Source organism: Bubalus kerabau, chromosome 1, assembly GCF_029407905.1.
Source record: "Bubalus kerabau isolate K-KA32 ecotype Philippines breed swamp buffalo chromosome 1, PCC_UOA_SB_1v2, whole genome shotgun sequence".
Taxonomy (NCBI): Eukaryota; Metazoa; Chordata; class Mammalia; order Artiodactyla; family Bovidae; genus Bubalus; species Bubalus kerabau.
In genome coordinates, this window is record NC_073624.1 from 56,240,307 (window position 1) to 56,267,931 (window position 27,625).

At 39.0% G+C, this 27,625-nt stretch overlaps 2 protein-coding genes across 6 annotated transcripts in view; both read left to right on the forward strand.

Moving 5' to 3' along the window:
- Positions 1-9,982, forward strand: part of NUP37 (nucleoporin 37) — a 54,251-nt gene extending 44,269 nt beyond the window's left edge. Inside the window, exons 7-10 of the mRNA XM_055575369.1 lie at positions 5,888-6,069; positions 6,807-6,857; positions 9,101-9,194; positions 9,716-9,982. Of these exons, the coding sequence (XP_055431344.1) occupies positions 5,888-6,069; positions 6,807-6,857; positions 9,101-9,194; positions 9,716-9,829 (441 nt within the window). The 3' untranslated portion in view covers positions 9,830-9,982. The remainder of the gene's footprint in view (positions 1-5,887; positions 6,070-6,806; positions 6,858-9,100; positions 9,195-9,715) is intronic.
- Positions 9,983-23,729: 13,747 nt separating this feature from the next.
- Positions 23,730-27,625, forward strand: part of WASHC3 (WASH complex subunit 3) — a 57,567-nt gene continuing 53,671 nt past the window's right edge. The window contains exons 1-2 of one of the 5 annotated variants that reach the window (XM_055575430.1): positions 23,730-23,972; positions 24,531-24,629. In XM_055575430.1, the coding sequence (XP_055431405.1) occupies positions 23,922-23,972; positions 24,531-24,629 (150 nt within the window). In that variant the 5' untranslated portion in view covers positions 23,730-23,921. The remainder of the gene's footprint in view (positions 23,973-24,530; positions 24,630-27,625) is intronic. The other 4 variants (XM_055575440.1, XM_055575403.1, XM_055575420.1 and 1 more) reach the window with 4 other exon arrangements.

Sequence of the window (27,625 nt, forward strand, 5' to 3'; positions counted from 1 at the left end):
ATTAAATCCGTACTTGTGAGCCATAGTGTGTAAACAGAAAGCATCAGGGCATAAGACAAATTTGACTTAGCTGCAGTAGTATTCAATTTCTATTCAGACTAAAGCTTTCTAAAATTCTAAAAATACACTATGAGTTATTATCAGTTGGCCTAAATTCCATTGAGAAGATAGGAGCCATTCAATACAAGAGTTCTGTCATTTGCCAGTATCTTCTCCTGGGCATTACTCTACATTCCAGAATCTAAAGCGTTGCCACATTCATCTTCTTAAGGTGAGTTCTTCCACTGTCCAGAGTTCCTGTTAGTTTGTAGGCATCCTGCTTTTCATAGCCCTCTAAGGTCTTCATACTTCTCCATGATTTTTCTGTCCTCACACTTGCACAAAAAGATAAACTTGACTAATCACAGCAGATTAATAATACCTACTTATGTTTGACTCATGGTCAGCATTTCATGTAGTTAGTTCATTTAAACCACAAGCCTTATGAGATGGGTACTGTGATGATCTCATTTTACACATAGGGAAACCAAAGCTCAGAAAAGTTAAGTAACTTGCCCAGGTTCACACAGCTACTAACTGGAAAAATGGACATTTGTTCCCCAGCAGCCTACTCCTTAGGCCTTACTCTTAACCCTAGCATTCTTGTTTCCCCATTTCAGTCTATCACCTTCGCATCTTTATTTCTGAATATTTGAACCCATCACATCTTTGAACTTCAGTTCCTCTTTACCCATCCCATGATCTAAATCTCCTCTACTCTCTCAGAAATCATCAGTGATATTTTTAACAAATCCAATGGCATAAGAATGGGCTTTTCTTCCATTCTTAATCCCAAGGCAGCATTTATACTGTTGATCATTTCTGCCTCGAAACGCTGCTCACTTGGTCTTTAAAGCTGCATTATTGTAGCCATCTTGAACATCTATGCATGTATATTCCCTTTCTCTTTCTCCTCTGCTAACTCTTCTTTCACTATGTATTTATAAATTGTTGTAAAGAGTATTTCTCACCTACACTGTACCCTTTATTATAGTAGAGGATAAAAGAAAGAATGAAGTCCTTGTCATTGAGTTACACACTGACTTATAAGAAAGAAAAACATGTAAATACAGTTACACAGACTTTAAGTGTTGGAATCAAACATCTAGTTAAGTAAACTGATGACGTCAAGAAGGATTAATTATATACACTCACAGCCTTCAAAATAATCCTGAACTGAGATGCCCCAGAATACATTAGTGTGTTCTCTGAACCCTGAGATACCGTGAAATCTTGTTTCAGGCCTATTGGATATTTTATCAGAATTATATTCTGTATGTGAAGATGAGTGAAATTTTATAATTTATTTATATTACATGTATAGGGCTTATTTCCATGTGTATATTATTTCTGAATCCAGATTCTAAATTTTATTTTACGTCTAGATTTCTCCTTTGCAGCAGTGAGTCTACATGAAGCATAATCAAAGAGTCTACCAGAATGTTAATATTACCATGTATAAATATAATAGGCTACTTTTTAAAAACTGACCCAAAAAAGCAAAAACCTGTGACCTAGATGAGAAATGAGAATGTTTATCATAATCTCTATCCCAAAATTTATATCTTAATACTTAATTCATGGTTATTTAAGATTCCTTTCTTCCATATGCTTTAAGTTAGTTTCTATTAATCTTCTCTATGTCTTTGAAATTTCACCCTACTCATCTCCTTGTTTTTCTTGTTTCCATGACTTCAGAATGTTTGGAAGTCCCTGCTCTAAATTGCATCGACTCAGTGTCCTAAAGGAGATCAGTCCAGGGTGTTCAGTGGAAGGACTGATGTTGAAGCTGAAACTCCAGTACTTTGGCCACCTGATGTGAAGAGCTGACTCATTTGAAAAGACCCTGATGCTGGGAAAGATTGAGGGCAGGAGGAGAAGGGGACAACAGGATGAGATGGTTGGATAGCATCATCGACTCAATGGACATGGGTTTGGGTGAACTCCGGGAATTGGTGATGGACAGGGAGGCCTGGCATGCTGTGGTTCATGGGGTCGCAAAGAGTCGGACATGACTGAGTGATTGAACTGAACTGAACAATATCCTAAAATCATCTTTGATATCTTCCTTTCCTATATGCAAGTTTTTCCAGATCTTTAAAGTTTTTCTTCACTGTCTCTAGAATACATTCCTCTTAGTCATTAATGTGTATTCTTCACCTTTCTATTTCCGCAAGTAATCCCTGCCAATCCTTAGCTTGTTTCGAAAATCTTTGGCTCTTCAATCTGATTCTTCTTGCCTACTTTAGTTAAGACTGACCTTTAAATATCAGTTTAACTGTGTCACTACTTAACTCAGAAACCTATAATTATAGAAAGGCAACACAATAGCAGTTAAAAGTATGGGCTCTTGAGTTAACTGCCTAGAGTCAGTGCCCAGTTCCACCATTTCCTAGCTAAATGATCTTTGGCAAGTCACAAAATCTCTTCTCAATCACTTCTTCATCTTATAAAAAGGAAACTTATGAAGATTAAAAGAGTGAACACTTATAAAGTCCTTAAAAGAAAACCTGATGCATCATAAGCACTCAGTCAGTTTCAGCTGCTTGTCATTGTTGACACGATCCTTACTACTAAATGTAGTAGGTGGTGGTTCTCATTGGTCTGTCAGATCAAACCCAAAATTTTTGTTCTATTTTGCTTGATCTTGATAAAAACGAGGCAGCCAGAGAAGAAAGTTAAGTCTGTGATCACCTATCTCTTAAAATTCTTATGAAAGTCTTCAGTTCAGTTCTGTTGCTCAGTCTTGTCCGCCTCTTTGTGACCCTATGGACTGCAGCACTCCAGGCCTCCCTGTCCCATCACCAATTCCCACAGCTTACCCAAACTCATGTCCATTGAGTCGGTGATGCCATCCAACCATCTCATCCTCTGTCATCCCCTTCTCTTCCTGCCTTCAATCATTCCCAGCATCGGGGTCTTTTCAAATGAGTCCGTTACAAATTACACAAGAGAGCCATGTAATCTAGAAAGCAACACACAAATGCCATTAATTAATAATAAAGTTACATGGAATTCCTTGGCAGTCCAACGGTCAGGACTCAGTGCTTTCCCTCTCAGGGCCCAAGTTCAATCCCTGGTCTAGCAGCTGAGATCTCACAGGCCACATGGCACAGCCGTTGATAGTAGTAGGATTTCCCTGGTAGTACAGTGGATAAGAATCCACATGACTAAAGAAGCTGTGCTATTAACCCACCATGCTTTATTGCCTGTCCAAACTTAGGTCCAGACAGACTTGGCCCTTCCATAGCTCATAAGTTAAACCTGAAATTCTCAAGACTTTTGGAGACAGGTTCAAAATCTCAAGTGTTTTTACTAGGTCCAAAATAAATCTTCCTGGTCTTCTCCCGTTTCCAGTCCTTCCCGACCCGTGACTTTACACAGCCCACCAGATCACTCCTCAGTCTTCATAACCTAGTCTTGTAGTAAGGAACACACATGGTGCTGTAGTTAGACCTGGGTTCAAACCCAGGCTCTGCCACAGGTTTAGTGATGAGATCTTCCACAAGTTACCTTAATCACTCTGCACCTCAGTCTCCTTTCTGAAAAATGGGATTGATGATAGCAGTTTCCTCAGATAGTGGTCATGACGACTAAATATTTTTATATATTACAAATTATACTAATAATGTATACATACAACAAATTATTTTTGTTGTGTATTTGTCACTGACCTCATCTTATTGAGAATAGTTTTAAATTCCACCTTTTCTCTTAAGAATCCCCTACTTTTAAAGACTGCCTGTGTTCTAAATAATTGCTCTTCCTTTTGCATCCCACTGTATGTCCCCTTAAATTATAGTCAGTTTTTTTTTTTTTTCATGATTCTCTCTCTTGATGGAAAGTTTCTAAAGATCAAGGATCATGTCATTTACCTTTACTGAATGTAGCATGGTGTTTTATATACAAGTGTTTATATGGTTGATCTTCATTATTCACAGATCCTACATTTGCAAGTGTGCCTACTCACTAAAATTTATTTGTAACCCCAAAATTAATACTTATCACTCTGACAGTCACAGACATGCATGGAGCAACACAAAATTTGAGTTGACTAATATGCACATTCCCAGCTAGGGCTGAATGAGGCAGTACTCTGCCATCTTGTCTTAGCCCTCATACTGTAAGTTCAGTTCAGTTCAGTTCAGTCGCTCAGTTGTGTCCGACTCTTTGCAACCCCATGAATTGCAGCACACCAGGCCTCCCTGTCCATCACCAACTCCCAGAGTTCACTCAAACTCATGTCCATCGAGTCGGTGATGCCATCCAGCCATCTCATCCTCAGTCATCCCCTTCTCCTCCTGCCCCCAATCTCTCCCAGCATCAGAGTCTTTTCCAGTGAGTCAACTCTTCGCATGAGGTGGCCAAAGTACTGGAGTTTCAGTTTGAGCATCATTCCTTCCAAAGAACACCCAGGACTGATCTCTGTTAGAATGGACTGGTTGGATCTCCTTGCAGTCCATGGGACTCTCAAGAGTCTTCTCCAACACCACAGTTCAAAAGCATCAATTCTTCTGCGCTCAGCCTTCTTCACAGTCCAACTCTCACATCCATACATGACTACTGGAAAAACCGTAGCCTTGACTAGACGGACATTTGTTGGCAAAGTAATGTCTCTGCTTTTCAAAATGCTATCTAGGTTGGTCATAACTTTCCTTCCAAGGAGTAAGTGTCTTTTAATTTCATGGCTGCAGTCACCATCTGCAGTGATTTTGGAGCCCCCCAAAATAAAGTCTGACACTGTTTCCACTGTTTCCCTATCTATTTCCCATGAAGTGAAGGGACCAGATGCCATGATCTTAGTTTTCTGAATGTTGAGCTTTAAGCCAACTTTTTCACTCTCCTTTCACTTTCATCAAGAGGCTTTTTAGTTCCTCTTCACTTTCTGCTATAAGGGTGGTATCATCTGCATATCTGAGGTTACTGATATTTCTCCCAGCAATCTTGATTCCAGCTTGTGCTTCTTCCAGCCCAGCTTTTCTCATGATGTACTCTGCATATAAGTTAAATAAGCAGGGTGACAATATACAGCCTTGACATACTCCTTTCTCAATTTGAAACCAGTCTGTTGTTCCATGTCCAGTTCTAACTGTTACTTCCTGGCCTGCATATAGGTTTCTCAAGAGGCTGGTCAGGTGGTCTGGTGTTCCCATCTCTTGAAGAAGTTTCCACAGTTTATTGTGATCCACACAGTCAAAGGCTTTGGCATAGTCAATAAAGAGCTACTTAGTATTCCTAAATGCAGGAAGACTGTGAGACGCCTTACAGAGAAAATACATGTTAGATAAGCTTTGTTCAGGCATGAGTTGCAGTGCTGTTGCCTGTGACTTCTATGTTAATGAATCAATATGTATTAAATAAGATGTCTATAAACAGAAACAAGATTGTGTATTGATCAGTTGACAAAAATGTTGTGGTCAGAGACTCACAGGAACACAACCCTTTAATTTCCTTTAGAATCAGTGATTTGATATTCACTAACTCAGTGTTTGCAGCAACTTTATAAAACCTTAACTACTGTGAATAATTCAACTGTGTATGTGTATATATATGTATATACTTAGAGTGAATCTTTATGCTCTTCTTCCTGGGGACTGTGTATAGTCATTTAAAATTGTACCCAGTTTTCTTGTGTCTTTCTTTTTGCCAGTTTCTTGTGAAGTTTTTTAATATTTGATACTTTTTTTTTTACCTAGGCTTATCTTATTTCCTTTGCATTTTACCTCCCTTTTGTAATATATGCACATGTTTACATATTACTATATATATGACATTGAATCTCTGTCTCCTTCTCAGATTTGACTAGTAAATTAGGTCGTTGAATTCTCTTTGTTTTTCTGTCTTACAGCTGATGGTTGCAGAGAAGAATGGAACAATTCGGTTTTATGATCTTTTGGCTCAACAGGCTATTTTATCCCTTGAATCAGAACAGATGCCATTAATGTCAGCACACTGGTGCTTAAAAAACACCTTCAAAGTTGGAGCTGTTGCAGGGAATGATTGGTTAATTTGGGATATTACTCGATCCAGGTACTTCCTTAGTATATTTATCTATTATTTACCAAAAAATCAGTCACTATTGCTAAATGATCCATTGACCTATTCTTGTATATCTGGGCCACATTGTAAAGCAAAAATAAGACTCTCCTACAAAAGGGCCAGAGTCAGTGGGCTTTTACATAACAGTCATGGGTTTTACAGATTTACTTTGAGGGTAACAGAAAGAATAATGCAGAGGAGATCTTTCATTGAGGGTGTGTGTGTGTGTGTGTATGTGCACACGTGCGTGCATGTGTGTGTGCGCACACACAGTCATGTCTGACTCTTTGCGACCCCATAAGACTGTAGCCCAACAGGCTCCCCTGTCCATGGAATTTTCCAAGCAAGAATACTGGAGCAAGTTGCCATTTCCTACTCCAGGGAATCTTCCTGACTCAGGGATCCAACTTGCATCTCCTGCATTGGCAGGTGGATTCTTTTACCACTGAGCTACCTGGAAATCCATTAAGCAATGTTTGCTTATGTTTAAAAAAAAAGAAGAACACTGACCTTGTTAAATGATGTTGTTCTATAATGGTTCTAAATCAAGTTCATATCTTTATCATATTTCAGCTATTTTAATTCAGTGCTTATTTGGAATTTTGTCACAGTTTAAGTACCTTGGGCATTGTGTCCTTTAAAGAGAAAATAACCCTGTAATCCTTAATTTAAGTTCACCTACCTGAGACCAACACATAATTCATAAGATGCAAAATAATATCTTTTAGTTACCCTCAAGATAAGAGACCTGTCCACATGGATCGAGCCTGCTTATTCAGGTAATGTACCATTTTGGGGGGGTGAGGGGTGGCAGTTATAATTTGATTTTTGTATTTGATTACTTTGTTCATGCTGTGCCAACTTCTAGAATATGTTTCTAGTCCTCTCCTTTGCACTGAATTTTTCTTTTTTTCTGGTTGTTTTATAAATGGATGTTTTGCTTTTTTTTTTGTCTGGGTGAGAGATTGTTTTCCAATATTTTCTTTGAAAATGTTTATAAAATACAGAATTACTACTCCACTAATACCACCTCAACAATTGAGAGCATTTGCTTTCGTAATTTTTCTGCTGATAAAAATGTAAAATGTGGGTGGGCCCATGTCTATGCATGTAAACTACATCCATTATTGTCCTCAAGTGAGAACACACTGGATATTATAGATCTGTGGCTTTTTTCCCACTTAATGTGCTTGTTTTTCATTTCATTCATTTTTACATAATATTGCACTGTATAGTGTAGTCTTGGAAAATTTACTAACAGAGACTAAAATCAGTAGAACATTTATTATATGCTGTATTTCATCAAATCTAAAATACCCCCAATGAAACTGTAGAACCTAAGGACACTATTATTTTATGTATTCCTAAGAAAAAAATGTATTCAACTAAATGTAAGCATGCCATAGATTATAAGGTGAATCTTGATTTCAGAGATGTGAGCAAATATACATTTTAAAATCAACAAACTATAGACTCACAGACATAGAAAACTTTTGGTTACGAAAGGGGAAAGAAGGGGAGAGGAGGAGATAAACTTGGAGTTTGGGATTAGCACATATACACTATTATATATAAAAGAGATTACCAAAAAGGATCTGCTGTATAGCACAGGGAATATTTTGTAATCACCTATAAAGGAAAAGAATTTGAAAAGAAATACATATATATGTATATATAAAATATATAAACAACTGAATAACCGTGCTGTACACCTAAAACTAACATAATATTATAGATCAACTATACTTCAGTTTTAATTTTTTTTCCCAGTTGCTAAAAATAAAACCAGCAAACTATGATACTTAAGTCTAAAGGAGGTCATCTCAGGATTGGTTTATGTCATTAAGTATTCAGATCTTTCCATCTGCTACCCTCAGTGGCAAGGCTTTGACTTGGTGCTTCCCAGTTGCAAGATGACTTCCAGTGTTCCAGACACCATAGCCTCATACCACGTTGTCCAAAATAAGAGGAGAGGAAGGAGCCACTCCCCTTTTATTGGGGATTGCTATCTTTGCCTTATACCAATTGTCTCTTACCCCTTGGGGTCAGACACCCTCTGTCAGGCCCCAGCTGGGGTTCAGTTAGCTCAGAAACAGGGCAGAATGCCTGTTGGACAGCAACTAATAATATCTACCACACATTAAAGTATTAACTAGACTTACAGCCTTTTTTTTTTTTGGTCAAGGAATCTTTTTTTTTTCCCCTCATAGCTCCCCTACTGCACTTATTATTGTGGCACACTTGTTGCTGGAGGTCCATTAACACTTGGTGGTTCATTGATTCAATGTATTCCAATGTCTATGTTGCCTAAATACTTGAATATTTAAACATCTATGTATTCTGCTGCTAAGTCGCTTCAGTCATGTCCGACTCTGTACGACCCCATAGACGGCAGCCCACAGGCTCCCCGGTCCCTGGGATTCTCCAGGCAAGAATGCTGGAGTGGGTTGCCATTTCCTTCTCCAATGCATGAAAGTGAAATGTGAAAGTGAAGTCGCTCAGTCATGTCCGACTCTTAGCGACCCCATGGACTGCAGCTTACCAGGCTCCTCTGTCCATGGATTCTCCAGGCAAGAGTACTGGAGTGGGGTGCCATTTGTATTCTAGGTGTTTACTTTATTCAAAGGAATTTAAACTCATGAGTTTATCATTAATTTTAAAACAAATGTCAATAAGAATTTTAAATGTATTGGGTTTTTAATGTATTGTGCTGTGAAATATTTTTTGTCTGATTCCTTGTTTGTATCTCCTGCCATATTGTCAGACTTTTGGGAACTGCTGACTTTGTGTAACTTTGAAATTTTATGAGGTGGCCCATGATAAGCAAGTAATAAACATTCACAGAATGAGAAAATATTTATAGCTAACTTCCCTGAAATTCCCAGTCTGATTGTAAATCCATATTATCAAATTTAGACTTATAAAATTAGCATTTTGGTACAAAGAGAAATAACCAATTTTAGAAAAGCTTGTGTTTGTCTGTAGGATTCTGTACTTATTTTCATCCTTTGTCTTTTCTTAGATGGTCCACAGTTAATGAAAACTTATTTGCAACTACTGGTTATCCTGGCAAAATGATGAGTCAGTTTCAGATTCATCATTTAGGACATCCTCAGGTAATGTGGTGATGTTTGATGGCATAGGTGTTTTTAAATTTGTGTTTTCTACTTTTCCACTTATAGCTCCCCAGATTTGTAATATGTAAGTAACTAAAGGATTTATGAAAGAAGAGAAATTTCTCTCTTCTTTCATAAAAAAACATCAAAAAAGAGAAAGCCTTTTTTGATGTTTAAATCACCAGTGGTAACAGACTTTTTGCTAATATTCACATATGAAGTATTTTATTTCTTCTCTTTCTTCCTTCATTTAAATATAATTGTGCTTGCCTGGTTGGTTTAGACTGAAAATGTTTGTGTCTAGGCTGCACCAGTTATCCATAGTTGATTTGTACACTTCATTCCAGTCAGTTACAAACAAAATACTATGTATTTCACCTATGAGGGAGCACATTTTTTAATTCTGTTGCCACTATAAACACAGACAGTTTTCCAATGTACTTCTTGTTTTTGAAAGGTAGTTTTTATTTATTAATGTTGGTGATGTATTGAACTTCTTTAATCCTTCACATATTTTATAGCCCATCCTCATTGGCTCTGTGGCTGTTGGATCTGGCCTTTCCTGGCATAGAACTCTTCCACTGTGTGCAATCGGAAGTGACCACAAGCTGTTGTTTTGGGTGACTGAAATGTAGAATAAATTTTCTGTGTACTTAGATCCATAAAACTGTATTATTAGTACATATTTTGGAGAATTTCTTATTTTTATATCAAATATATACTGTAAGATCTAGAAATATTCCAGTTGTTGCTTTTGTTAAATAAAATATTGATGGTTTGAAAAATCATTTTCCTGTTCTATTCTATGTATGTGTGTGGTTTTCTTTTTTTTTTTTCCTAAGTCAGCGTTTAAAGACAATGACTAACTCAGCAGCTCTAGGAAAGAGATGATTAGGGAAGCTTAATGCTTTTGATTTTATCACAGGATTTTCCAAACGGTATCTTATATTCTATACCTTAAATATATGCTACTTTCCTAATTCTCAAAGACATAAACATTTACAAAAGGGAAAAAAGGCCTCTCCTTTCACCATTATTCTGGAAATTGGTTGAATGTATTAAATGTATGTGTGGGTAAATGCATAGGCATATTCTGTTAGCAGTATATATATACACAGGAGACATAAGAGACGTGTGTTCAGTCCCTGGATAGGGAAGATCCCCTGTAGGAGGAAATAACAACCACTCCAATATTCTTGTCTAGAAAATTCCATGGGCAGAGGAGCCTGGCAGGCTACAGTCCATAGAGTCACAGAGTCAGACACAACTGAGCGACTTTAACCTCATAAATATAGGAGTCTTATTACAACTTTCTCAGTAATTATAAAGGATTACTATTCAATTTAATATAAGAAATAATTTTCTTATCTCATGTTATCAGTCTGCTTATTACTATATACGAATTCCTTTTGTTTGGGCATCTCATCATTCTCAGAACGTTTGGTATATGGGATAAAGCTTACCTTAGAAAATAACTTATGATTTAATAACAATCTCCACCTTTTATAAATCTTCACCATTCTTACCAAAGTTGAATGTTTTTGAGATGGCACCTGGTGGCAATAGAACTCCATGCACCCTCTTCACAGTCATTGAAGTAAACATTGTTTAAGGCAGCCATGTCATGTGATCTAGTCAGAAGAGTATAATACAGCTAAATAAATTTCTACAAACTCTCCATTCCTACAAATTAATGCCCCCTCTGAAGCTGCATTTCCACCTATAAAATAGAGATGAGAATCACTGTCTAATGGAGTTACTGTGAGGATTAAGTAAAGGTGAATAAAGATACCTAACATGTCCACCATAGATTTGTAGGTAATACTAATTTATTTCAGAGATGAATAATTCTTATTTTTGAAGAACTGGAGATTAATGCAAATAAATATTCAAGTTTTCTTTTCATAAGACATCTTAAGTATCTATGACACATCTTATGAAATCAAAATTATCTTTGAGAGATACAGAATTGTTACAGGTAAATTTTTTTTTTTAGTAAAATCTTGTAATCATGTACATGTATAAACTGATACATGTGTTTAATTACAAGGAAAAATTGTATAGCATAGCAGTTCAGTCACTCAGTCATGTCCGACTCTTTGCGACCCCATGGACTACAGCACGCCAGGCTTCCCTGTCCATCACCAGCTCCTGGAGCTACTCAAACTCATGTCCATCAAGTCAGTGATGCCATCCAACCATCTCATCCTTTGTTGTCCCCTTCTCCTCCTGCCTTCAATCCCAGCATGGGGGTCTTTTCCAATGAGTCAATTCTTCACATCAGGTTGAATAGCATAGCAGTTCCCAAGTTAAGTATTGAATACAGTAAAATATTATTACCAAATATTAAAAATATTTTACCCCTTCATAAGTAGATTTTTAACTTAAGGCAAAGTTGAAGGAATTTTGACATGGTTCCCTTTTACAGTCTCTGTGAGGGGACAGAGAACCCTAAAAGTGTGAAGATAGACCAAAGACTTTGTAAGTTCGTCATTTTAGGGTGTATTTCAAAAATGATAAATTGGGTCAGTATATTTGAAAATTGTCTTATACTTAGGAATTGAGTGGACTTAGGAATAGAGGTTGGAAAAGTATGTAGGGGCTTGGGTATTGGGGTATCTTGGAGATGGATCCTCTGGAATAAGGGCTTACCCATTTATAAAAGTTATCCAATGAAACTACCCACTGGGCCTGGTGTCTGTAGGGAACATACTGGGGGAAAACTCATGGTGATTGTGTGAATACAGTTCTGCCAAAGAGAGGCAGGAAGTGTTACCCTCAAAAGAGAAAAGGTGATTACATCTGTAAATTAAGGTGACTCGGAGATAAGACATTCTCAAGAAATGAGAGGGATGTCTTTAGCCCTTTGGGAGTGGTATGCATTTTATCCTGAGTAAACTTGAGACTATTTCAGATCCTGAAAGGTGATGCTGTGAAAGTGCTGCACTCAATATGCCAGCAAATTTGGAAAACTCAGCAGTGGCCACAGGACTGGAAAAGGTCAGTTTTCATTCCAGTCCCTAAGAAAGGCAATGTCAAAGGATGCTCAAACTACTGCACAATTGCACTCATCTTAACATGCTAGCAAAGTACTGCTCAAAATTTTCCAAGCCAAGCTTCAACAGTGTGAACCATGAACTTCCAGATGTTCAAGCTGGTTTTAGAAAAGACAGAGGAAGCAGAGATCAAATTGCCAACATCTGTTGGATCATTGAAAAAGCAAGAGAGTTCCAGAAAAACATCTACTTCTGCTTTATTGACTATGCCAAAGTCTGACTGTGTGGATCACAATAAACTGTGGAAAATTCTTCAAGAGATGGGAATACCAGACCACCTGACCTGCCTCCTGAGAACTCTGTATGCAGGTCAGGAAGCAACAGTTAGAACTGGACATGGAACAACAAACTGGTTCCAAATACGGAAAGGAGTACATCAAGGCTGTATATTGTCACCCTGCTTATTTAACTTCTATGCAGAGTACATCATGAGAAATGCTGGGCTGGAAGAAGCACAAGTTGGAATCAAGATTGCTGGGAGAAATATCAACAACCTCAGATACGCAGATGACACCACACTTATGGCAGAAAGAGAAGAAGAACTAAAGAGCCTCTTGATGAAAGAGGAGAGTGAAAAAGTTGGCTTAAAGTTCAACATTCAGAAAACTAAGATCATGGCATCTGGTCCCATCACTTCATGGCAAATAGATGGGGAAACGATGGAAACAGTGACAAACGTTATTTTCTTCTCCAAAGTCACTGCAGATGGTGACTGCAGCCATGAAATTCAAAGACGCTTGCTCCTTAGAAGAAAAGCTATGATAGACCTAGACAGCATATTAAAAAGCAGAGACATTACTTTGCCAGCAAAGGTTCATCTAGTCAAAGCTTTGGTTTTTCTAGTAATCAGGTATAGATGTGAGAGTTGGACAATAAAGATAGCTGAACACCAAAGAACTGATGGTTTTGGAGAAGACTCTTGAGAGTCACTTGGACAGCAAGGAGATCCAACCAGTCTATCCTAAAGGAAATCAGTCCTGAATATTCATTGGAAGGACTGATGCTGAAGCTGAAACTCCAATACTTTGGTCACCTGATGTGAAGAACTGACTCATTTGAAAAGACCCTGATGCTTGGAAAGATTGAAGGTGGGAGGACAAGGGGATGACAGAGGATGAGATGGTTGGTTGGTATCACTGACTCAATGGACGTGAGTTTGCGTAAACTCTGGGATTGGTGATGGACAGGGAAGCCTGGTGTGCTGCAATCCATGGGGTCAGAGTCGGACACAACTGAGGAACTGAACTGAACTGACTGAAGCATTGAGAATTCTAACCTCTTTGTTTAGATCTCATATATAGGCTATTTGACCATTTCCCAGCTTCTACTTTGTTAAACTTACTGTGTTCAATTATTGGGTTGGCCAACAAGTACTTTAAATGGTACAAAGATATTCTTTTTCCTTAGTAAACTTTGTTCTTAGTAAACTGTGTTTAAATTAAACTAAAATGGGAGGAAATGTTTGATGGGGAATTAACTATTGGTCATCACTTCTAATTCCTGATAAATAATACAAGACCTGATTGTGTATGTGTCCCCTAGTTTTAGTTTTTCCATGTTTGTTTATAAATATGCTTAAGAGGTTTCTCTTTGTTGAATAAGTTTTCCTCAGGATTGCTTCTCTTACAAACATTTTAGAAAGAAGAAAAAAAGGTTGTGCTTATGTTCTAAAAATTGTATTATTTAGGACTGTTGAAGTAAAAGTCAGGACATCACAAATCTGCAAGATGTCAGAACTAAATCCTACCCTTTCAAAATGATGGGATCATAAGTCTCATTTTATTTTTATGATTTGGCTTTTATGTTATGAGTATTTCAATGTCTCTCCCATGCCAAAAACACAAAATTGTACACCCATGCTCTCCAATTTGTTTCTTTCTTTGGTAATTTGTGACTACATATTGACACTGACCTTGAAATGTTCCTGTTGCTGTTTTAAATCTCATGTCAGTGGAGAAGAAATTGAAATCTGGTTTCCACATTTGTGTCTGGTTTTCTGTAATTGTCCAAAATCTGACATTATCCCAGAAATGCTGATTGGGAGGTTATGAGACAGTATTGTGCCCAAGACTAATTTCTGAAGAGAGAAATTTGCTCCAAATTATTCCCCATATTTTTTGTACCTCAAAAAATTAAACTCAGTTTAACCCAACTTTAGACCATACCAGTAATATCCTTGGTTCTAGGCCCAAATAAAAATTTTTAAGTAAAAACGATCATTATGATAGTCCATTCCCATACATTCTTGATGAGAGCTTGCTCAGGCCCTCAGAAGCAGCATTCTGTTCCAGTATATTCTATCAAGCTATTGTTGTGCTCAACCGCAGGGACAGGAGAGAACAACAACCTTGCTGGTTCAAAAACATTTATGTTTAACAGGCATCTAAAAAGAATTTCAAACAAGCTAACATTTGTTTCTAATTATACATCTAAAGAAATGTGCTATTTAAAACATAGGTAGAAGTTTTGTTATTATTAATGTGGCTTTAATTTATAGCTACCATTTGTTCACTAAGCACAGTAACACAACAAAATAATTAGGATATCAGCTTTGAGGATCTCATTTCACAAAAGGAAAAACGAGCACACATTTGATGACATATCCATTACTCAGACTCAACAGAACCAATTTCTTTTGCATGCACTGACACAGACTTCATGGGAAATCAGAAACATTGAATTGTCTTGCTGACCTACTCGGCTGTTCTTTAAACTACATTAGTAAAAACAGTTGTTGACCTTATGAGGATCCAGTTACATTTGCCTGACAATTTCTCTGGATGACCTTATTTCTGTTTTCACTTATGTCTTTGTTATATAGCTATTTGCCTTGTTGACCGACTTGCAACAGAATACACTACCTTGGGACTTGTAACACATATAAGCTTATAAAATCCATATGAACACTGGTAAGTAAAAGTGAGGTCACCAGGTTTCTCAGCCTTTGCAAACAGTTTGAGTAACCGATAGACTTAAAGATCTATGAAACAAGCATTTCTATCAACTGCAGTTTTAGTGCTGTATTGAACTGAGTGTTTCCTCCCTTTGTAATAAAAGACAGTAAATGCTGTTGATCCCTTTGCTTCTAATGGTGGCTAAACACAAAACTTTCATCTTTCTTATAAACACAGCTGTTGTCCTATCAGTAAGCCAAATCCAGACAAGATTAGACTTTGGCCAAAATTAAGGTTAATCTCTGCAACCATCTGAAGAACTTTCTAATACTGTTTTAGGAAATCTGTTTTTGAGACTGTATAAAGGAAATCAGACCCAGACAACTAACTTCCAAATAAGCCAGAGACAACTAGTGGTAAATTAGACCACAGTGATAAGGCAGAGACTGTCTAAACAAATTTTTGGTTCATTTTTACTTAGACTATAACTGTAAGAAATTAATTTCTTAGTTGATGTTTAAGTTTAAACCAGACCAATAGAAATTATTTTAAAATAACTTTCAGAGATCTTTTCTTTAATGTTTCTTGTTTAATTGCTAGTTCTTTCTTCCACTAGTACTAATGAAAACTAGGTGTTTATTTTTTTTCTGTGATCCAATGGATGCTGGCAATTTGGTCTCTGGTTCCTCTGCCTTTTCTAAATCCGGCTTGTACATCTAGAGGTACTAGGTTCACATACCGTTGAAGCCTAGGCGGAAGGATTTTGAGGGTTACCTTGCTAGCATGTGAAAAGAGTGCAATTGTACAGTAGTTTGAACATCCTTTGGCATTACTTTCTTTGGGATTGCAATGAAAACAGCTTTTCCAGTCCTGTAGTCACTACTGAGTTTTCCAAATTTGATGGCATATTCAGTGCAGCACTTAAACAGCATTATCTTTTAGGATTTTGCCAACATCCGGTGGATTGTAGAAAAAGCAAGGAAATTCCAGAAAAATACCTATTTCTGCTTCATTGACTATGCTGAAGCCTTTGACTGTGTGAATCACAACAAACGGTGGAATATTCTTTAAAAAATGAGAACACCAAACCCTTTAAAAAGCTGGCTTAAAACTCAACATTCAAAAAACTAAGATCATGGCAGCCAGTCCCATTACTTCATGGCAAATAGATGGGGAAACAATGGAAACCATGACAAACTTTATTTTCTTGGGCTCCAAAATGACTGCAGATGGTGACTGCAGCCATGAAATTAAAAGACGCTTGCTCCTTGGAAGAAAAGCTATGACAGACCTAGATAGCATATTAAAATGCAGAGACATTACTTTGCTAGCAAAGGTCCGCAAAGTCAAAGCTACGGTTTTTCCAGTAGTCATGTATAAATGTGAGAGACCACAAAGAAGTATGAGCTTTGAAGAATGAATGCTTTTGAACTGTAGTGTGGGAAAAGACTCTTGAGAGTCCCTTGGACTGCAACGAGGTCAAACCAGACAATCCTAAAGGAAATGAACCCTGAACATTCATTGGAAGGACTGATGCTAAAGCTGAAGCTCCAACAATTTGGCCACCTGATGCGAAGAGCTGACTCATTAGAAAAGTCCCTGATGTTGGAAAAGATTGAAGGCAGGAGAAGGGGATGACAGAGGACAACATGGTTGGATGGCATCACCAACTCAATGGACATGAGTTTGAGCAAGCTCTGGGAGATGGTGAAGGACAGGGAAGCCTGGCATGCTGCAGTCCATGGGGTCGAAAAGAGTCGGACATGATGGAGCAACTGAACAACAATACCAGACCACCTTATCTGTCTCCAGAGAAACCTATATGCAGGTCAAGAAGCAACAGTTAAAACCAGATGTGAAACAACGGACGAGTTCAAAATTGGGAAAGGAGTACATCAAGGCTGTATATTGTCACCCTGCTTATTTAACTTATATGCAGACTACATCATGAGAAATGCCACGCTGGATGAATCACAAGCTGGAATCAAGATTGCTGGGAGAAATATCAACAACCTCAGATATGCAGATGATACCACTCTAATGGCAGAAAGCAAAAAGGAACTAAAGAGCTTTTTGATGAGGGTGAAAAACGAGAGTGAAAAGGGTACCTTACAACTCAACAATTAAAAAACATGGCATCTAGTCCCATCACTTAAAGGCAAATAGATAGGGGAAAAGTGGAAACAGTAGCAGATTTTATTTTCTTGGGCTCAAAAATCACTGTGAGTGCAGCCATAAAATTAAAAGATGCTTGCACCTCGAAGAAAAGCTATGACAAACCTAAACAGTGTATTAATAAGCAGAGACATCACTTTGCCAACAAAGATCCATTTAGTCAAAGCTATGGTTTTTCCAGTAGTCATGTACAGATGCAAGAGTTGGACTGTAAAGAAAGCTGAGTACTGAAGAATTGATGCTGTTGAACTGTGGTATTGGAGAAGACTCTTGAGAGTCCCTCAGACTGCAACGAGATCAAACCAGTCCATCCTAAAGGAAATCAATCCTGAATATTCATTGGAAAGACGGATGCTGCAAATGAAGCTCCAATAATTTGGCCACCTGATGCTAAGAGCCGACTCATTGGAAAAGACCTTGATGCTGGGAAAGATTGAAGGCAGGAGGAGAAGGGAGAAACAGAGGATGAGATGGTTGGATGGCATCACTAACTTGATAGACATGAGTTTGCACAAACTCTGGGAGATGTTGAATGGCAGGGAATCCTGGAGTGCTGCAGTTCATGGGGTGACAAAGAGCCGAAATGACTTAGAGACTGAAAAACAACAACAAAGTGTTTATATATAACAGATAAAATAACTCAGATACGTTTTATTATTAAAGTAAAAGTCACTCAGTTGTGTCCGACTCTTTGTCACCCCATGGCATAGTCCATGGAATTCTCCAGGCCAGTATACTGAAGTGGGTAGCTGTTCCCTTCTCCAGGGGATCCTCCCTACCCAAGGATTGAACCCAGGTCTGCCACACTGCAGGCAGATTCTCTACCAGGTGAGCCACCAGGGAAGCCCATGTTTTATTATAATTGTATAATAGCTTGGCTTGGTTTCCAGCCTACCAAAAAAGGGGGTTGGGGAAGAGGATTCCATTAAGATGTAAATTCTCTAGCATTTTAGATACTTTGCTAAAAGTTCTGTAGGACTGATCCTCCTGCACGTTGGACACAAGTGCCTCAAGCTGTGTTGTGAACAGCTAACTGCTCTGTTCTCTCCAAATTGATGTACTAAAGAGAACATTTGTGGGAGCATCCTTCACTTGAAATCTGTAGAGTTCTAATGAGATTTCCCTGTAAAGTAAAAAACCTGATGCTCACCCCATCCTGGACCTCCCCACACCAAGTACATTAACCCATGTACTTGGACCCATGGAGCAATTCTGAAATTCTGTTAGTGTTTTTGACCTATTCCTTTCCCTATCATTCTACCCACCTACCACAGTAACTAAGATGTGTTTGCATGTATGTATAATCTTTACAAAACCCTGGGTCATTGCTTCCCAATCTGTTGATTGCAAATAACTGGGAGAATATGAGATATTGGAAGAGTTTGTCAATCATCTTACGACTATCATAATCCTCTTCTTCCTTGGAAGCTGTGAACTCCTGGGGTGCTAAGATAACACAGATGGCCCCCAAATCAAACTGCCCACATAATTCTCACAGACATTGACCTAAAGTGTCCTGCCATTTCCCACTTCCTCCCCCAAAACACCCATTAACAGTAGAAGGAATGAGCCTGCCAATGAGGCCTTCCCTCCAGTTTAAAGAGTCTGGCTTTTGAAGATCTCATTCAGAATTCTTGAGAGGGTTAAAAAGTTCCCAGATACATCAAGGTGTGCCTGTCATCTTGATAACTATTTTGTGACCCAAGGTTTGGCTCAAGTTCAGATGAAAGCTAGAATACTTTATCCCTGCCTATGTAATATGTAAGGCAAGATTCTCTAAAGCAGGATATATTACAGGAAAATGAGTAGGACCTGGCCTAGAAAATAAAAGGAATTGAAATACTATCTTTGAATGAAAACTTGGGATTTTAAGATGGATTTCCAATATAGTTAACCAATTCCCATTTAATATTCTCACTTTAAATCCTCAACAATGTATATGTATTTATTCAACAAATATTAAATATTGAGCCACAATCATCTGGGGTTCCTCAATATAAATTTTTCTATTAAAAACAGCTTCTCATGCTGGAAAATATTGTGACCCACTTTCCTAGACTAAATGGCTCATACCTTCTGGCCCAGTCATTTTTTAAAGGGTAATAGAAAAGGTTCTAACATGATCATTTTGAATTCTAGAAACAAGGCTACATGAAGAAATGTTGACATTGAACTTACAGAGTAGTGTTAAGTGATTTTATGAGGTTGTGATTCAAAATAACCTGACTGCTTTAAGGAGTCCTGGTGCTGAGTCATTTACTGAAACTGCCAGAGGAGATTAATTAGAAGCAGCTGATAGTGGCATCATTTGCTGCTTTTTTTTTTTTTTTTTAATAAATAGAGAAGCTTATTCTGTGAAGAAGACAGGGTACTATAGAAGATGTACAAAGCTAATGACTGAAGCCTGCCTCATTAATACCCCCACCAATGGGGAAAAGAAAAAAATCTGACTTAGGAATTCAAGATAAAAATACCTTGACTCTATCAAAATGGTAATGGTTAGTTCTAAGAAGAGTTATTGTGGGTTACATTCTTCCTTCCTATGCATTTTTTCTTTATGTTTTCCGTAAATAAATATTTCACTTTTAATAATAAATTCTTAACTTAAAAATAAGAAGATTCTGCTATCATGTGCATGGCTCTGTAACAGGTATAAGGGTATAAAGAAATGGACTCCTTGGACTGCAAGATCAAACCAGTCAATCCTAAAGGAAAACAATCCTGAATATTCATTGGAAGGACTGATGCTGAAGCTGAAGCTCCAATACTTGTGGCCACCTGATGCGAAGAGCTGACTAATTTGAAAAGACCCTGATGCTGGGAAAGATTGAAGGCAGGAGGAGAAGGGGATGACAGAGGATGAAATGGTTGGGTGACATCACTAACTCAATGGACACAAGTTTGAGCAAACTCCAGGAGATTGTTAACGACAGGGAATTCTGGCGTGCTGCAGTCCATGGGATCACAAAGAGTCAGACACGACTGAGCAACTGAACAACAATAACAAAGAAATGGAAACTGGCCTGTGACCTCTAGGAAATTACAAAGAGGTTAACAATACCACATGGTCACAATGTGTTAGGTATCAAATGAGTGATGAAAGCAAGGTGCTTTATGGACTAAAAGAGAAGTGACAGTTTAGAAGACACTTGGATGTGGGGCACCAGTTCTTAAGAAGTGGGGTGCAATGTTTTCAGTTCAGTTGCTCAGTCGTGTCCGACTCTTTGCAACCCCATGAATTGCAGCACACCAGGCCTCCCTGTCCATCACCAACTCCCCGGAGTTCACTCAAACTCACATCCATCGAGTCGGTGATGCCATCCAGCCATCTCATCCTCTCTTGTCCCCTTCTCCTCCTGCCCCCAATCCCTCCCAGCATCAGAGTCTTTTCCAATGAGTCAACTCTTCGCATCAGGTAGCCAAAGTACTGGAGTTTCAGCTTCAGCATCATTCCTTCCAAAGAAATCCCAGGGCTGATCTCCTTCAGAATGGACTGGTTGGATCTCCTTGCAGTCCAAGGGCCTCTCAAGAGTCTTCTCCAACACCACAGTTCAAAAGCATCAATTCTTCGGCACTCAGCCTTCTTCACAGTCCAACTCTCACATCCATACATGACTACTGGAAAAACTATAGCTTTGACTAGATGGACCTTTGTTGGCAAAGCAATGTTTTAGGGGTTATTAAAACAGGAGGTTTAATTGAGAGTCTGGATAAGGGATCATTAGACCCTGTCTCCCCATGGTGTCCATAGCCAGCAGCTACTCCTTCCCCTCTGATCACTTCTTGAGAAACTGAATGAGGCTCTAGATCTAGAGGTGAGGTGCCTTTCTGAAACTGTTACCTGAAAGGCGAGTGTTCTGTGTTTTCTTGGATTCTGTAATTATCTTTTTAGCACATATTCATCACATAAAGTTATATTAATTATATGTGTGAAAGTGAAGTTGCTCAGTCATGTCCTACTCTTTGCGACCCTGTGGACTGTAGCCTGCCAGGCTCCTCTGTCCATGGGATTCTCCAGGCAAGAATACTGGAGTGGGTTACCATTTCCTTCTCCAGGGGATCTTCCTGACCCAGGGATCGAACCCGGGAGTCCCGCATTGGAGGCAGACGCTTTAAACTCTGAGCCACCAGGGAAGCCCCAATTATATGTATAATTATATATAAATATATGTAACTATATATATAACTTTATATATAATATATATAACATGTATGTATATACATATACCTATATATACATATATATATAAATTTCTGTATCCCTGAAGCTCTGACATTTGTGGACTTAAAGATCCTGGGAAAGAGAAGCATCTACCAGGATTAGCTAATTCCCAAAGTTAATCAAACAATTTACTTGCAAGCACGTTTTTTATACACAAACCAACCAATCTGAGACCATTACCCCCAGCCACCTCCTTATCTAAACTTTTACACCAAGCCAATATTTCCCCTGCCATAATTTAACCCAGGTCAAGGTACAGACAAAAGGGACAACTCCTGTGCCCTAAACCCACTGGAATTATTCACACCATCCAGCCTTCACCTGTTTCTCCTGTCCTGCCTTGCCTTTCAACCGAAATCACAATAAAGGATATGGCATAGACTTTCCCCTGGCTCTTGCTTCTGTCTGTCTCCCAACCAAAATTTGGTGTTTCCCCTACAACCTGTGTGGCATCACGGGTCCCCTTCTCTTGGGAGACATAAGTAACCTTTCAATGGTAATTACCATTCAGTCATCACTCATCAACTACATAAGTTAAAGTCCCAGGGTACAACATAGCAAAAGGACCTCCCCCGTACTAAGCAAGCTTTCTTAAGCTATATGCTGTTTTATTGGGCCCCCCAACTGTAAATATATCCAGATATCTTCTCCTGAGGTAATCCACTTTTTAGGGACTACTGCCTACAAAAGCCTAGAACCCAATTTTGTAGGCACAATTAAAAGGCACAATTTAAGAAGGAAACTGAAACAATGTATTCTTAACTAGGTTAGGTTATATCTAGCCTAGAATGAATAAAGAGGCTAGAATTCCTTTACTTAACCAAGTCCCAATAGATGATTGAATCCGCCTGCAATGCAAGAGACCCGGGTTCGATTCCTGGGTCAGAAGGAAACCCTGGAGAACGCATTGGCTACCCAGTCCTGTATTCTTGGGCTTCCATGGTGGCTCAATGGTAAAGAATCTGCCTGCAATGCAGAAGACCTGGGTTCGACCCCTGGGTTGGGAAGATCCCCTGGAGGAGGGCATGGAAATCCACTCCAATATTCTTGCCTGGAGAATCCCCACAGAGAAGCCTGGCGGGCTACAGTCTATGGGGTCACAACAAATCAGACACATCTGAGTGATCTAAGCATAGCATTACTCCTGGGGGAAGGGGAGAGCAGGGTAGGGGATATTTAAATTTATTTTCCCACTATGCTGAACCAATACTATACTCCTCTAATTGTTTGTTCATCCTGAAGCAGAGCAGAAAGAAAAACAAAAAAATAGGACCCCAGTCTCATTTCCCCCACCTAAGAACTGATTCATTATAAAAGTGACTTTCTAGTTATCTGCTATGAAAACAAAGATAACTATTAAAAGATTCTTAAAGACTTTAATTTAATGGCTATATGCAGGTGGCATTTAAAATGTCTGACTCCTCAAATCAGTATTCATTACAATTTACTTGCTTTGTCTCCAGAATTTAATACAATAAGTGAAATCCAATGAGAGAAACTCTAGAGGAACGATTATATATTCCAGAGGATTTCTGGCAGTTGTCCAAAACTTCTAGATATTGTTTTTAACAGCCCTAGAAATTCAGTTAAGTTGTGAGTGGCGCTGCTGTCAGGAGCTATGGATGATTGATGAACACTAATGATCAAGGATCCTAGGAGATGGAGAGACACTCCCACTTTTCTGTTAACTAGAAATTACATCTCATAGCATTATATTTCTTTTCCTTTTTAAAGAGCACTTTAGGATAACGTTTCTATAGTTCTCTGCTGCTGCTGCTGCTGCTAAGTCGCTTCAGTCGTGTCTGACTCTGTGCGACCCCATAGACGGCAGCCCACCAGGCTTCCCCGTCCCTGGGATTCTCCAGGCAAGAACACTGGAGTGGGTTGCCATTTCCTTCTCCAATGCATAGTTCTCTATATAGACACATATGCTAAACCACATTCAATCTTTGTTTTCACCACAAGGCCTAACAGAGTATCTGGCACTTAATTTTTTTTTTTAATTAACGAATAACTTAGCTGCACACCAGACTAAGCAGAGATAAACTCAAACAGACCCCATGGCTTACTTTTTAATTTTGGAGTGGGGGCAGACTGGAGGTAGGTAGTTACGACTACTATTACAGCCTTGCTCCACCCGACCCCGCCTTGTTTGACGTCACAATCCGGAGCTGGAACTACCATTCCCAGAATGCTGTGCGAATGGGCCGGCTCTCTGGAAGGCGCCGAGTGATTGGCGGGGGGAGGCGTTTCCTTCCGGCGTTTCCACGGACCGGGAGGCGTGCCCTGGGAGAGGCGTTCGGACGCTATTACCGGGTTGGGCGGGCCGGGCTTGGGAGGGGTTTGGGGGTGAGCCCTGAGTACCCCGCCCGCTGAGGAGATGGATGAGGATGGGCTTCCTCTCATGGGCTCAGGCATAGACCTGACTAAGGTTTGTAAAGATGGAGTTGGATTTCGGCGACCTGGGAGGAGGATGGGGAAGGGACGCTGGGTTCCCAGAAAGACCCCACCTCTCTGCCCAGCCCTGGTCTGTGCTTGTCTTCACCCTCTCTTGGGAGGGAGGGTTCCACAGTTCACCTTAAAAAGGGGTCCTTTCCGAGCCTTCTAAGGTGGGGCGGGAGTAGTATGCCTCTCTTCCTTCCCTTCCCGAGTCACGAGTTCTTATGTTCAAGGGTAAGAACTCTTACCCGTTCCGACCTCTAACCCGACCTCTTTTATATTTGGCCCTTCAGTTTTTCGTGTGTTTATGTGTGTTGCCTTTACCTGCCAAAGTTCGCATCTGTGAATCCAGAACCCGTTCTCAAACTTTGCAGCCTCTGTCATTTTGGACACCCCACCCCTACAGTTTAGGAAAACAAGTTAATGACTATTCTCAGTACTTCCAGTAATTGTATCACACAGGAGAACGCCTCCTTATTATTAATATCAAGGTGATTGCGTGGTGTACGTTTCGTCCTGTACGGATCATATTTATTTTTACGTAAAACAGGTGCCAGCTATTCAACAGAAAAGAACGGTGGCATTTCTAAACCAGTTTGTGGTGCACACTGTACAGTTCCTCAACCGATTTTCTACAGTTTGTGAGGAGGTAGGTCCTTTGATACTGGTTTAATGAGTGGCCCAGTGTCAACTTGCACTTTAGAAGGTAACAAATGAGTAAAGTAAGAATTACGGTGTATGCAATCATGTACTATGACCGCTTGTCCCCCAGTTATTCTGTTGACATAGCTTAAATCCTCCTTGATTCTATTACGGTCAGTTCTTACAGCCCATCTCTGCTGAATGAACTTTCTGGAGGCTTTGTGAAATAGTTTAGTAAGGTTTATTGTGATTAAACAACAAAAGCAGTTCCAAGATTTCACAAAAACATTTTTTTTTAATTTTGAAGTTGGTTATGTTTTTCCTAAGGATTGCATTTTAAATATATACTGTTTCAGTTTCTATTAAAATTATGTTACATTGCTTGATGAAAAAGATGATTGGGGAGGTAGCATAGAAACATAACTTGGGCATCAAATATCATGATAGAAGTAAAAATACTTTCTGCAAATGAGTTGTGAATTAAGGATCAAGTAACCCAATGACCCAGGTGGCACAGTGGTAAAAGAGTCTGTCTGCCAGTGCAGGAGACATGGGCTTGATGCCTGGGTAGGGAAGATCTCCTAGACTAGGAAATGGCAACCCACTCCAGTATTCTTGCCTGGGAAGTCCCGTGGATAGATGAGCCTGGCAGGCTACAGTTCATGGGGTCGCAAAGGGTCGGAAACAACCGAGCATGCACACACAACCCAGTGACAGGTTAGGTACCAGATCCAGGGACACCTGTCTTAACAAAAAACTAAAAAAGAGAGTGGGAAGGAAGATGGGAAGCATGACTTGAAATTGGTTTGAAGAAAGGAGAAAAAGAGGACAAGGAAGTGGGACAGTCATCTAAAACCAAAAGGTTCTTGATCAGTTTCCTTTACTACTTGAGGATCGTGTTAAACCTTAGGGCTCCACTTTGGGGTCATGAACTACCTGAGTGCTGAAATTACTGTTCATCATTTGAGTATCCCCCACGATCCAGTCCTTGAATGAGACTTTTGTAGCTCAGTTGGTTAAGAATCTGCCTGCAGTGCAGGAGACCCGGATTCAATCCCTGGGTCAGGGAAGATTCCCTGGAGAAAGAAATGGCAACCCACTCCAGTATTCTTGCTTGGAAAATCTCATGGACACAGGAGCCTGGTGGGCGGCAGTCCATGGGGTTGCAAAGAGTCGGGCACGACTGAGCAACTAACACTTACTTACACAATCCAGTCCTTGAATGAGACTTTTCATTGAGGGGTGGTTCCTGCCTAAAAAGTATAGGAATATAGATGTCTTTGGGGCCACTATTCTGTGTTAAGAACAGGATACACTTATATACACTTTAATATATTAAAATCATTGTGCTCAGTCCAGAGGCTAGAGAAAATTCCCACACAGATATGACAGTATTTCTCCATAAGCTTGCAAATTCTACTTTACAAAAGTTCAGTGACCACTTAAAATTAAATACCCTTTCAGTGGGGAATCCCTGATGGCTCAGCTGAATCTGCCAGCAGTACAGGAGACAGGAGATGCAGGTTTGATCCCTAGGTGAGGAAGATCCCCTGGAGGAGGAAAATAGCAACCCACCCCAGTATTCTTGCCCAAAATATCTCACGGACAGAGGAGCGTGATGGGCTGCAGTCCACAGGGTCTCAGAGTCAGGTCTCTGAGAGTTGGGCCTCAAAGAATTGGACACAACTGAGCACACATACAGATAAAGTATAACAATAAATGTCTTGTTGATTGCTTATCCATTATCCAAGCCTCATGATTCATTCTTTCCTCCCTTCTGTTCCTCTCTCAACTACCCTCCTCCAACTGTTTTGACTATATCACTATTTCCTACTTCCTTGAACCCCAGAAAAAACTTTGTTGACAAAAATTCATGAAATTTAAAAGTAGCTAATTGCCTTTTTCTCCTTAATGGATGGTAATTTAGGATTGACTGTCACTCATTATTTAGAATTCAGCTTGTAGCATTCATCTTGGATGTTTATGTCGATTGTAGACTTTTTACTTGGTGTGATGACAGTAATATTTATTCTGTGCTAGGCATTGTGCTAAGTGCTTTACATGTACTTAATTATCACAGCCCAGACCTTTAAGAAAGGTCCAATTATCTCTTTTTTAGAAATACAGAAACTGAGATGTAGAAAGGCTTAAATCATTTACTTAGTCATTTATTCATGCACTCATCGTATACTTGAGGGCATAGTGTTTATAGCTGCAGTAGCTATTTGCCTACATTCAAATAGCTAGAAAGTAAGAGCTGGGATTCCAATTCTGATATGTTAACTGGTTGCAATCTTCTGTTCTGTTGCACCATCTGATCTGAATAAGAGGCGTGTTTATATCATTTTCAAGTGAGAGATTACACTGTCTTCTTTATAGTTATTTCAAAATTTAGTTTTTAGATTTGTGTTCTCTTCTTTACCATGCCATTTCTATTTAATATAATGTCTTATATATGATAAACTCCAGGGATATAATATACATATTCATACATGAAGGGCCATTTTCTTCCAAGTTAAGATCAATTTCCAAACTGGGTTGTTATTTGTTTATAGCAGCTATTAAACCTGTGGTCTTTGTTTAGTTAAAGCCTTAAACAAGGACCAAAACCACTCTGTTTCCCTCCAAAAAAAAAAAAAAATTGAACTTCAGCTGTTACTTTTTGAACTTGAAGTGAACTGGAGGGAAAAGAAAACCTGGTGGGTTTTAGTTTGTTTGGGTTTTTTTGTGAAGTGGGGAGCTGTTGGGGGTTTTTTTGTTTTAACTTTTTCACCTAAATTTTAAATAGGAAGTACGTGGAGAACAGCACAAGTTCTGTGCATAGCATAGATAAGACTGGAAGTTTAACCTTATTGTGAATTTTAAAGTTAAAGGTATTCAGCAAACAGGGCAATCAGGTATCTTTGACTTAGACTGGTAACATGCCTAGAATACTGGGATTTTAGTCATTTCTAAATATTCTAAAACATTTCTTTAAAAAAAAAAAAAAAAAACTTTAAATAC